The 12,384-nt window shown below is 42.2% G+C and overlaps 3 protein-coding genes across 9 annotated transcripts in view; 1 reads left to right on the top strand and 2 right to left on the bottom strand.

Annotated features, from left to right (window-relative positions):
• Window positions 1-2,962: 2,962 nt before the first annotated feature.
• On the top strand, window positions 2,963-3,992 carry LOC129729894 (actin-related protein 2/3 complex subunit 4). The gene is made up of 3 exons (XM_055688771.1): window positions 2,963-3,095; window positions 3,162-3,744; window positions 3,801-3,992. Exon 2 carries the CDS (start codon window positions 3,173-3,175, stop codon window positions 3,677-3,679), a length of 507 nt encoding a protein of 168 aa, XP_055544746.1. The 5' UTR covers window positions 2,963-3,095; window positions 3,162-3,172; the 3' UTR covers window positions 3,680-3,744; window positions 3,801-3,992.
• A 1,082-nt stretch (window positions 3,993-5,074) lies between these two features.
• On the bottom strand, window positions 5,075-6,507 carry LOC129729891 (ubiquitin fusion degradation protein 1 homolog). 4 transcript variants are annotated; one of them, XM_055688767.1, is made up of 5 exons: window positions 6,361-6,491; window positions 6,247-6,288; window positions 6,039-6,165; window positions 5,826-5,980; window positions 5,075-5,768 (listed from the first exon to the last, which is right to left on the bottom strand). In XM_055688767.1, the coding sequence occupies exons 2-5, from the start codon at window positions 6,247-6,249 to the stop codon at window positions 5,142-5,144; spliced, it is 912 nt and encodes a 303-aa protein (XP_055544742.1). In that variant the 5' UTR covers window positions 6,250-6,288; window positions 6,361-6,491; the 3' UTR covers window positions 5,075-5,141. The 4 variants fall into 4 exon arrangements, with proteins under 4 accessions (XP_055544742.1, XP_055544744.1, XP_055544741.1 ...); XM_055688769.1 differs by having other exon boundaries at window positions 6,039-6,159; XM_055688766.1 differs by having other exon boundaries at window positions 6,247-6,507.
• A 4,401-nt stretch (window positions 6,508-10,908) lies between these two features.
• LOC129729882 (bicaudal D-related protein homolog) overlaps window positions 10,909-12,384 on the bottom strand; it is an 87,412-nt gene continuing 85,936 nt past the window's right edge. For all 4 annotated transcript variants that reach the window (XM_055688754.1, XM_055688752.1, XM_055688756.1 and 1 more), the window contains exon 5: window positions 10,909-12,358. In XM_055688754.1, the coding sequence (XP_055544729.1) occupies window positions 11,918-12,358 (441 nt within the window). In that variant the 3' untranslated portion in view covers window positions 10,909-11,917. The remainder of the gene's footprint in view (window positions 12,359-12,384) is intronic.

Raw genomic sequence — 12,384 nt, 5'->3', positions numbered from 1 at the left:
GTGAAGAAGGTAGTCGTTCGCCTCCTTCGGCTGCGTACTTGACTGCCTTCCGTGTAGACGCATTGTGTCTTCCACACGGTCTTGTGTCGTCTTCTTTTGGCGAAGGCGCTGGCGACACCGTGCTGTATCATTTTCCGCCTGCTGGTAATTCTAGAAGTGTGTTGCTTTATTTTTTCTACCAACAAACATAAACAAACATGAAATGGGTGGCATAACGACAAGAAGGTTAGCGGCGTGATTGCGCCTTCCGTGTAGACGAGTAGAAGGTGGTAGATGCCAGAAGGCACATTAGAAGGTTTCAAGAAGGTACTGGCAATTCTCGTCAGGAAGGCGTTGTCACACCGTGTGTGTATTCGGGACTTAAGGGCATCTTCAGCGGTGGTCCAAATCGTTGTTTTGTTCTATTTTTTTTTTGGAACAAACTCTAATTCACTGCTGCACCGGTGGTGTAAATTTTCTTTTATACCAGATCTAAATTGAAAAAATTTGAAACTGGTATATGTTTTGGTCTATTTTTGTCACTTTTTGGAACGAGGAATAGATCGTTCTAAAACCCTTCGTACGCTACCAATAGGTGGGTAAAATGTCATATTTCAATTGAATACCTCATTTTTAGCTATTTTCATATAAGCGTTTTGCGAGTGTTGGGGAACAAACAAAACAAAGATTTTTTATCACAATTCACAATTCATTTTTGTGAATTTTCCGAAGAAGAAAATGAACAGGTTTGTCGTTTTCGGCTTCAAGAAAACCGATCGGCAAAAGGGGGAATTCTGGAAGACCATGACCGTAGGTTCAACTACTTGGTTTGCAACCATCAGCCACCAGGATGACAAATATGTTGGGTATTTGTTAATTACCTTAATTGTAGTGAGACTAAAGGAGACCTTAAGAAGCCAGAAAAATGTTCCTCGAAGACACTGAACTGAAATTTTCAAAATGCAGGCTTGTTTCAATATCCTCAAAACCCAACCCAAGTTTGAAGAACTGCAAGAATTTGAAATATTAATTAGATGAAAACGGAAGACGAACATCACGCGATCAAATATTTTTCGCTAACCTCTGAAGCCCAACTTGTAACAGAAATTTTTCGATCATACTAATCCATCGTGAGAAATGTTACTAACGCTCGGGTCGAACCGCCAAATCCATAAAGCCTTGTGGATATAGTGTCTTGCCAAAGTCATCGTTTAATGTGCGTAAAAATTATCGAATTTCCGTTTGTTAAATATTGAGTGCTTTTTATTATAACAACTCTCATAAACTGATAGCATGGGGTATTGAATTGTTGACAGTGTGACAGATGTCAGCGGTTCAAAACAACAAGATATACAACACCGGTGCGGAGAATGAAAAATTGGTCTATATTATCTGGTTCTATTCTGGTTTCGCTGGTGTAAATCTAGTATAAAGTTGTTTCAAAAATAGACCACCGCTGAAGATGCCCTAACTCTCCCTTCCCGCGAAAAGCAACTTAATGAAAAAATTTGTATGGTCTCGTAATTTTCAAGCTGTTCTTCATTAAAATAATTGTGAGACGTTCAGTGATTAACGGTACGGGAGGGTTGAAAGTCCGCCCAATAGTGTTTTCTACAGGAGACCAAAGTAACGACCCAAAGCTGGGAAGTTAAAAGCATCAAGAAGCAAGTGATCTGTAACAAGCTTAGCTTAGTTCTGACAGTACATATTTCCCCGAGCGGTAATGGCGGACACTGAACGCAGCCCATTTTGATGTTTTCTGTAGGGCAAGGGAATTTACAATGCAGCTGATTAGAAATTTTATGCAGTATCTGTTAGATTGGTTACTGTTGAGAAAATATATTAAATAGGAAATATATGAGATTTGGTTTCGTTTTCAATTTGAGGTTATCTATACATGAGCTTGTAGGTACATAGGGAGTTGGAATGGAATTTTATTAGTTTAAATCAAGTTTCCCGCTACGTAAACTCGTGATCTGGAAATAGAATCTTGATAGGTAAAATGCTGTCTGCAAATCATCATCATCAATTTTAATACAGCGTCAGCTGTTAGTCGAACAGTCGTTTTAATCGTCTATCGTTATGGTAACCTTCATGCAGTGCAGCTGGGGCAACACAAGACAGATTTTTTTTCCTCATCTATACAAGACAGATGTTGGTGTTTAAAATGGAAGTGTATTGAAGCCACAAATGGCCGACTTCGAGCCACCACGCAATCGGCTTCGAATTAACAACGGCATACCACTCGGTAATAGTTAATGCGTAACCTGTGAAAACATATCCTCATGCCTGTTATGTTGATAAAAATATAAAACAGTGTTTTCATTAGTAACACATTCAGTATTTCTTGTGCCAATGAAAATTCGTAGTCAACCACGTGGGGGCTTTCATATGGCTACTACAAACCAATGAGGTATACAAAGGTGAGGAAGAAGAAGACATTTGTCTGTATTAGTAACGAAAAAAAGGTAAACAGAAGCACGTGTTGGGGTTGTGATGTAAATCTCCAAAAACACGAAAATGCCATTGAGAATTGTGTTCCGCATTGTTTAACGACGCAGGTAGGCGTTTTCAGCCGTAAACTGTCATAACGTGTGAAAATTTCTTGAAAAAAATGTACCGAACATTGATTTTTGGGCATTGTTTTTTGACTTCAACGTCATCACTGTTAACAAAAAAGAAGCTCTTTAAACCCGAGACCCAAACCATCTCCGTACCTTCCTATATTCCATTGACTACTAACGCTACAAACTACAACCACTTACATAATACATACGTGATACTGGCATTTTTGATTAACTGTAACGTAGAGATGGTCGGGTTCGAAACCCCGAAACCTGAACCCAGCCCGTACCCGTCGGGTTCGGGTTTGGTGAAAAAAATGTATTCGGTATACGATTTCAGAAATATCAAACCTGACCATCTCTGCTATAACGCAGCCATTCGACATCTTTCTGAAGGGCGATCCATTTTCAAGCTGATCCCTAGATTGACAGCCATATGTATTAACTGTCATCGATCGGTTCGTAAAAGGAATAATCAAAGAAAAAACAGATTATCGCTATCAGTAGGAGAGTTTTTCATAAAAATTTGTGCAATTTAAGGACTTTTACCAAGTATTTTAAACCACCGTCTAACAGTAGCCGCTGTGCTTATATGCTTAACCATTTGTCACGTTTCAGCCCCGTCTGCTATGGCCGCAACGCTCAAACCTTATCTGACTGCAGTTCGTCACACCCTAACCGCGGCGATGTGTCTGACTAATTTCTCCTCCCAGGTGGTGGAACGGCACAACAAGCCAGAGGTAGAGGTTCGCTCCAGCAAGGAGCTGCTACTAACGCCGGTCGTTATCTCCCGTAACGAGAAAGAACGGGTTTTGATCGAAACCAGTGTCAACTCGGTCCGGATCAGCATCGCCGTCAAGCAGGCTGACGAAATCGAAAAGATTCTGTGCCACAAGTTTACCCGCTTCATGATGATGCGGGCGGAAAACTTCATCGTCCTGCGACGAAAGCCGATCGAGGGCTACGACATTAGCTTTCTGATTACCAACTCCCACACCGAGCAAATGTACAAGCACAAGCTGGTGGACTTTGTTATTCACTTCATGGAGGAAATCGATAAGGAAATCAGCGAAATGAAGCTAGCGGTCAATGCACGGGCCCGTATTTGCTCCGAAGAGTTCTTGAAACGGTTCTAGGTTGAACGACGGTTGGTTGAATTATTTTTTTTCGATTCCAAAAGAAAGCATTTTTATTTTTACTGGTAAGTTTTGGGAAAAAATCTTTGTATGTTCCCTAGGATAATGTTTTCAATTGTAGGAGGTCGTGTGGATGCGGTTGCAGTACTCCCCCGGCAAGTCTTTATATAAGGTTGATACAAACAATTCATGAATAGGCATGTTAAGATGATACAAGTATTATAAAAGGAGATGTAGAATTTTTCGTTTATCAAGAGTCCCGAACAAAAGCGAAAGAAACTTGACTTTTTTATGTGAAATGCGAATGTTGTAACAGTCCGAGTTTTTCCTATTGATCATAATAAGAAAAGAAAGCTTAACGTGCACGGCTCAACAAGGAAATGTATCATCACTGATATTCACAAAATTTTCAGCTTGGTGTGGAATATTTTCAGCACAAAATATAATCTGAAAACAAACAAAAATTTTCACTTAGAAGAAAATTTGGAAACTGGTATTAGTCAGCACCAGTTGGTGATTTGGACAAAAAAGTTCTAAACCAGCAACGGAACAAACCAGAGAATCGAGGCCTAAAGCAGGTATTAGACGAAGCAAATATTTGCTATTTTTCAATACAGATTTTATTTTGTGCAAATAAAAATCGTACCGAAAATAGCAAATATTTGCGTCGTCTAATACCTGCTTAAGACACCTTGAAGACAAACAGAAATCACCCAAGAGATCCGTCGCTAGACCAGGATTTCTCGGAGGAAACTGGACAAATGGGTTAAAAAAACGTTTAATACGTTTTCACCACTTGAGATTCAATAAATGCCCAAATATTCGAAAATGAATGCTTGAAGAAGGATTCTCCATTTTTCAATTTCAGGCAATCATCACAGTTACGTAACTGTCTTAACTACCTCCCCCCCCCCTCGCCTATGTAACAATGAACGCATCCCCTGCCTCCGCCAGCTAGCTGGCATTTCTATCTTATTTGCTTTGCTCCGTTAGGAGCTAACATCACTGCGGATCCGCAATTTGCGGGCCCCATTGACAGATGCTATGTTATGCGTATGAAAAGTGGCGGTGATATGCTATCTCGTTTACACACACGCTGAGATGTTAGTCCTCGAAACATGGCGGGATGCCAGCTAGCTGGCCTCCGCCCACTGCCCTTCATGAGTTACGTAATTTGTGTACGACACCTGTCGAGTCGAGCTAGACCGAAGACGTCGTCAACTCAGTCGAGCTACTTGACTGGAATTCAACTACTGTAATACAAAAATTGGTCGGTCCGGTGAAGTGTTCTCGACTTGTCACGTGTAATAGTGTTAAATATTTGCTTTTATCAAAGTCACTATTTGGCAGGTGGTCAACCGATAAAATGTGTACAGTCTAATCGAAAATCTCACGTTCAGTCATATATCACGCAAAAGTTAATTTATTCCAAGTACGCATATAAGAAAAATACACCTCAAACTCATTTCCGGCTCTTCTTCAAGCTGAACCCTTCCCCCTGGAAGGCCTTGAAGTTATCCTCCTCGGTCTTACTATCCTGCGTTTCGACCTTCCGCACTGTCCGATCAAATCGTAGCAATCCGAACGGATGATCGTAGTCCGGAATGCCACGAACATAGTTGGCCCGTTGTGCCGATGGCACTTCACTCGAGCCACCTTCTTTTTTCTTCTTGCCATCTAGTCGGGTTCCAGCTCCCTTGAACGCAACAAATCCAGCAGGTTCGGGCATCAGTTCGGCCGGATCAACCGCCATCGGTTCGTCCTCTTTGGAACGCTTGTTGGGCTCCGTGTAGCCAACAGGGGGAGCGAACTCGACGTTCATGTCACATTCGATGATCGTCACCGCCGGACCAGGCTTCGTTTCCAGAACCGACAGCTCGTACGTGGTATTGTTATACTTGATCGCAATCAGATCTCCGGTTGTGAGACAGGCAAAGTTCCTCAGGCAATTCTCCAGGACAGCCTTCGGGTTTGTGATATCCAAAAACTCTACATTCTGTGGCTGAAATTTGCTGTACGTTGCTACCGGGATGCTGACACTTTCAATTTGGACAATATCACCTTCCTCCAGCAGCAAGTTATGCATCATCTACAGCGAAGAAAAAAAATTAAATTATTGTAAAGCTTCCTTTTCAAAATATTTTACCCAATAGGGAATGTAGATTTTTCCCTCGTCGGCCACAAACTCTAACACGCCGGCGTGTGTGCTGCGATTTATATTGCTGTTGGTCAATTTGAACAGCATTGGATATTCCACATTCAATCTCGTCAGCTGGTCCAGCGCAGACGGTGGCATTATAACTGTAAAAGATAATCGAAAATTTTGCATCAACTAAACCTTAGCTTAGCATATACTCACTTTTTCCTCCGTTTTCTACATCTTGCCGTTCGTTTCCGGGTAGCATCGACACCGAGTAGCACTTGTATGTCGTATTAAAAGGACGCGAGTGGTCCGGAAACATCATATTGAACCCGTTGAACTGAAACTGAAATAGTTATACAAAAAATGCAGCTTCTGGAGCAGCTCACAGGAAGAACAAAGAACTTCATAAACGGCATCAACTCACCATTGTTTCGAATTAGCGCTCGCAGCAGGCTGCTTTCCTTCCCTGAGAAAAAAAAAAACACAAACAGTTGAACGGACTTGGGTTGCACTGGCGGAAAAGCAACCACTACACTACCAAACAGTTAATAGTTACGAAATTTCGTTCTGTTTAACGGAATGATTTTGCTGTTCGGTTTATCTGGCTGAGGTTCTTACAATGACTTTTCGAAGCCTCTTATGAATTACGCGAAACGGAGTGAATGACGATGTAAATAACAAAATATTGTCGCTTTTGACGTTTCATATACGCTCAAATCAGCTGACAGATGTGCCCTTCAGAATCGAGCAATACGGGTTCAAGGATGCAGCCAGAAGGGGGACGAAACATCTAACGTTACAATTGAATAGTTATCATCTGTTGCATTTTTACATTAGTTTGGTTGCCTTATTTCTAATTCGAAAGATAATTTGTAATTTGGGTTACTGTCTTATGCGGGTAAGTCGGTTACCGATCATGAGGCATAACGAATTCGTTCAAAAGAAACGCTTCAATTATTTGAATATATATCGTAAAACCACAGACTAACAGACCTAACACTGGAACCTAGCTCCATCGCCACAAAAAACGTTCATTTCAAATTTTCAATCGAATAACAGTCATCGCGCGAAAACGTCGTCTAGGCCGCTGTCATGCAATCTCATACACGCTCAGTCTGGGCTACTCAGCGGCTGAGTTGAATTTTAATCTTTTTTTTCAGTTGTTCGAAGACGTCAAAAAATGAGTAGAATTAAATTGATTATGGCGGCAAATTTACTCAAAATTGGGTAACTGGTGCTTGCGTGTTGTTTTTGTTATATTATTTTGCAATTAAAAGCAAACAGTAAACCAAGCAAACCGCTTGAAAAAAAGAGGAAATAGAAATGTTTGAAATTAGTTGTTATCGGTAGGTAATTCATAATTTGAAATAATTGACTGCAACTAATGCCAAATTTTCTTTTCACCAGGACTCGTTGGTTGGATATACGGCGAATCAATTCAAAAATCTCCCGTGTCCCGGCGAACAAAGGTAAATTTCTTACAATAAAATAAAAAATTTTTAGATAAAATTCATTAAAAATGCAAAATATAATAATCTCGCGTCAATAATGATATTTTTTTCCGAAATTCCCTCATTTGAGCTTAAAGTACTCATTTTTGAGTCGAAAATGAGTAACTTTTACGCATCGCGCATCAGGTATAATATGGGTAATATTTACTCAATTTCTATAACATTCGGTGAAACTCAAAAATGAGTAAAACAACTTCTACTCAATTTTGAGTACATACAGTTCAAGCGAAACTGATTAGGTTTTGACTCAGTTTAGGGTTATCCAGAATGAGCGTGTACATATTTTGTAGTTCCCCATTTGACTCATGCAGTAACGCTGGCGCTGACGTCGATGTACATGACGCAACGCGAACACGAAAGCAGATGGTGCTAGTGTTACTAACGTAAAGTACTGGAATCATCCAAACGATGATTTCATTGAAAATTTGTTCGGCGTGTTATGTCTGTTAGTCTGTGGTAAAACCCTTGGGATGTTGGGCAGGATGCATAGTCGTGTGATCAAGTGACAGACGCTAAGCGACAGGATGTTGTATTGAGAATTAAAGGTGGTTCTACAATTACTCTATCATCAATGTGCACTGCCTGCATGAAGGAAGACCCGATGTTGAAAAGACATCCTTCTACGCACAGCTTGAGGACGTCTACGACAGCTGCCCTCAACATCAAGATTGTCATCGGTAGGGATACCATCCGGCAAGCTGCCGAAGTCTATGTGTAACAGCTTGAAGCGGCACTACCCTCAACTTCTCTCGAGGATGGATCATGATCTGCACGGCCATCAGGGAATTCGCGACAACGACACTAGGAACAGAGGCGCCGAGTGACAGAAACGACTTCCATGACTGGGAATGACAGAGTGACAGAGAATAGCCGGACTTAGGTGAATTACCTTAGGGTAAGGACGATAGAGAACTTGGCCAAGTACAGACGAGCAAGGAACGACGTGACCACGATGTTGCTACGTAAAAAGTGCCAGCAGGAGGATCGCCGTGATCATGAAGCTAAATACGCGGAAGTTCTACGAAAAGATTAACCAATCCCGTAAAGGCTATGTGCCGCGAACGCGAACGCGAACTCATCACGAACGATAGCGAGGTGGTCTACAGGTGGAAGCAGCACTTCGATTAACATCTGAATGGCAGTGCAACAAACAGAAGCGGCGCTGGAACGTGCCAGCAGTAGATGACCGGGTATCAGCGCCTGACCTCCACGAAATTCAGCGGGAGAATGGGAGGCTGAAGAACAACAAAGCCACCGGCAAAGACAGCCTGCCAGAAGTGCTCTACAAACACGGTAAAGAAACACTTGCTAGAGCACTGCACTGGGTCATTTCCAAGATCTGGGAAGAGGAAAAACTGCTGAAAGAGTGGATGGAGGGAGTCGTTTGCCCGATATATCAGAAGGGCGACAAGCTGGAGTGCTGCAACTATCGTGGCATTACGCTCATCAACGCTGCTTATAACATACTCTCCCAAGTTCTATTTCAACGTCTAACATCTTTAAGCAAGAGGTTCCTGGGGCAGTAGCAGGCGGGTTCCATGGGCAGCCCAGGCAACCACGGACCAGATATTTTCAATTCGACAGATTTTGCGAAAACGTCGTGAGCACAACGTGTCCACGCATCAGATTTTTATCGCCTTCAAGGCAGCCTATGATACAGTTGATCGAGAACAGCTATGACAGATCATGCACGACAACGAGGATGTTTTTCCGGATAAACTGACACGGCTGATCAAGGCTACCATGTATCGTGTGATGTGTAACGTGCGTGTTTCGGGGATACGCTCTCGAGTCCCTTCCAGTCATGCCGAGGATTGAGACAAGGTGATGGACTTTCCTGTTTGCTTTTTAACATCGCCCTCGAAGGTGTTATACGAAGAGCGGGTATCTGCACGAGTGTTACGAAGCGGGATCAGCTTAAAGCCTTCGCTGATGACTTCAACATCAAGGAAATCTACACCAGACTAAAATCGGAAGCTAAGCGTATTGGACTGCTGATCAATGCGTCAAAAACAAACTATATGAAGGGAAGAGGCTCCAAGGCGAACAATGTTAGCCTCCCACCCCGGATCATCGTAAACGGCGATGAGCTTGAGGTGGTAGACGAATTCTTGTACTTAGGATCGCTGGTGACCGCTGACAACAACACCAGCAAGGAGATCCGGAAACGCATTTAAGTGGGAAAGCGTGCCTACTTTGAACTTCGTAAGACGCTGAAATCCAATCGAGTGCGCCGCCGTATGGAGCTGAAACTGTACAAGACACCTGATAGACCGGTGGTCCTTTATGGGCTAGAGACGACAACACTGCTCTCAGAGGACCTCAGCGCTCTTGGAGTATTCGAACGGAGGGTGCTGCGAATCATCTACGGTGGAGACAGACCGAAGACGGAGAATGGCGTAGACGCATAAAACATGAGCTGCACACGCAGCTAGGAGAGACCCCCATTGCACATATGGATGCACTTACAGTGAAATTCTCCGAAAGTTTACCGTAACGTTACATTTCTATTCTCCTAGAGCTTACTTGTATGTAAGGCAAGTGTTGAATTTTAAACTACCTCCCTACGTACTATCACTCGATGGTATGTGAATGTTAATGGTGATCCTGGGATCATTTAAGAGTGTTTGGATGTTATACGGGAAAGAGCAAATCAAAATACTGCATTGACGAAACCGTTGTTAGCATGTTTACTCATGGATGAAACGGCAAACAAGCAACATAATAATTGGAATCACGAAAGAATCTAAACGACAGGCATTTAAACTTTCGAAATTCAAACATAAAGGTATCTTCAGCTCTACAAGTAATTAGTAACAGCGTATATTCGGCCTTTGATTATCTCATACGAACCAGTGCGCGGCAGATGCAGAATTTGTACATATGTTTAATAATAATTTCGATATCTTTAACAGTATGAAAAAAAAACGGAAAACACTTTAGGAAGCTCCTCAGCGAAGAGAATTCTGATTTGCATTACGAAGTGTTCCAATATTACAAATCACACATACAAAACACCAAATTCAAAGATGGCACACCAGTATTAGAATCACGCAACAAAATCGGGTTCCTTGGTTTTTTGGTCGCCATTGAAAGCTTTCGCTTTAACTGACAATCTCAATGCATCACAATTTAAAGCAAATGTTTTTTACTAGCCTCTTCAAAAATAATGATGTCTCCAGCTAAGTTATGGCAATTGTGTCCTTGTATATAACATGTTTTTACAAGGTAAAAAACCAATAGACGTCCAGCGTGTCAGTATTTCTTTGATAGGTTCTACTGTAAGAGATGCGTGTCCTCGGGGTTTTCAAACGGAAGGTGCTGCGTATGACCTACAGTGGGGTGCTGATGAAAGATAGGGCATGAAGACAACGAATGAACCACCAGCTGGTTGCAACGCCATCCTTATGTCAGGCCAATGACTTTTCAATACATGTAGTAAATTGTGACATTCGGACACCAATAGAAGGTTGTTATTCCGAAATATTGTATCTAAAAGCCTTTTGCTTCATTGCTGCGTATTGCTGCGTATTGCATCACAATGGCATACATACAAACGAATGTACAAGCAAAACTTTTCTAATCTCATCATATTACTTTATTCTCCCGATTTTCACATTTTACAGTTTACAACAGTGTTACAAGGTAGAGACCATCGCGTATCAAACCACGTCAATTTGTGTTAAATTTCTCTATCAGAATAGTTTTTAGTGTCGATAAATTAACCTTTCGTCCGTTGCGGTTCACTTTCTGTTTAACAAAAGTTCGATTAATCGTAAGCTTGGTTATTTTTCCTGTTTCTACATTTTTTCATTCAATTCGCTTCTCGTATTTACATTCACTTACAGGCCGAATCCGAAACGTTTTTCTTTGATTATTTGCTCTGTCACTAGAAGGCAATGCGTTATCACGTTTAGCTGGTAGTCATGCTCCTAAACTGCTTAAAGCCTTTGTCTAATTGGTCCGTCAAGGAAAACAACGCATACAAACTGTTGCGCCTAACCATTCACTAAAATTAAATTAACCATGTGATTACTTATTTAAGTACGCTTTGATATTAGGATTCCTTGTTTTCTCTCACAATAAACATTTTTTGGTTACATCGGTAGTATAAAAAAGTAGGTAAGAGCAGTTTACATAAATTATACGATTAAGCTATAGGTTTGTCGTTCGATAAGATAATGGTCGGCTGATTTAAACTGTTTGTTTGGGGATATGCATGTGAGTATGGGGGGCATTAGTTAAAAACGGGTTTATATTTGGATTGATTTTCTTCCTTTATACAAAAAAATACTGCTGTCACAAAGTCTCACCAGCGCTTCGACCGTAAAAAAACGAACCGACAATCGACCATCGCGTTGTCGATTAGTTTTACTATCACATGGTCCAAGTTAGCGGGTGGTAGAAGTAGGCTTCGAGGCTTCACGTCGGACACCGAGAGGTTATGTGAACGATTTCGGACAGTCACAATGTAGATTAGAGGTGTCGGACATAAATGCAATGTGAATCGTTCACAGCGGCGGCGGCCTGTGCGAGTGATCGTGTAACCAGGCACGGTTGTCGTCGGGGTGATCGCGGGCAATCTCATCGATGATAGAACAGATCTAGTAGCCTACTCTTACGATTACCAGCCGTCGAACCGGCTGACGAGGAACCACTGGCCTGCTGCGATGACGCTCCTCCACGCTGAGGCGTTTGTGGTTTTGTACTAGTTTCATTGTTTAGCTTATTCTTCATCTGCTCCTCGATTAGCTCGTGCATGTCGATTTGCCACTGCTCGAGTTGTTGCAGCAGTTCCACCTTCTGCTGGATGGCCTCCAGCAGTTGACTGTTGGCCTGCATCAGTTCCACCCGGTTCTTGGCCAGCTCGACCTCAGCCTTCGTTCGTCGCTCGACGGCCGCATCACGATCCCTGCGGGCCTGAATCACCGTTTCGTCCTGTGCTAGGCTCGAGTGCGACGCATCATCCCGGGCCTGGTTGCGCTCGTCGATCGCACTTTGAAGCTCGACCTCCTGCACCGAGATCTGTCGGAAGAGAAAATAAAATTAAA

The sequence above is a fragment of the Wyeomyia smithii genome, chromosome 3 (assembly GCF_029784165.1).
Source record: "Wyeomyia smithii strain HCP4-BCI-WySm-NY-G18 chromosome 3, ASM2978416v1, whole genome shotgun sequence".
In the NCBI taxonomy this organism is placed as follows: domain Eukaryota; kingdom Metazoa; phylum Arthropoda; class Insecta; order Diptera; family Culicidae; genus Wyeomyia; species Wyeomyia smithii.
This window is presented reverse-complemented; position numbering and strand designations above follow the sequence as displayed.

Excerpts from the sequence above, each read along its gene's own strand:
- LOC129729891 (XM_055688766.1), bottom strand. Across the intron at positions 5,981-6,038 it reads TGTAGAAAACGGAGGAAAAA|TTATAATGCCACCGTCTGCG; the intron begins GTGAGTATATGC and ends TATCTTTTACAG. Across the intron at positions 5,769-5,825 it reads AAATCTACATTCCCTATTGG|ATGATGCATAACTTGCTGCT; the intron begins GTAAAATATTTT and ends TCTTCGCTGTAG.
- LOC129729894 (XM_055688771.1), top strand. The coding sequence starts at position 3,173 with ATGGCCGCAACGCTCAAACCTTATCTGACTGCAGTTCGTCACACCCTA.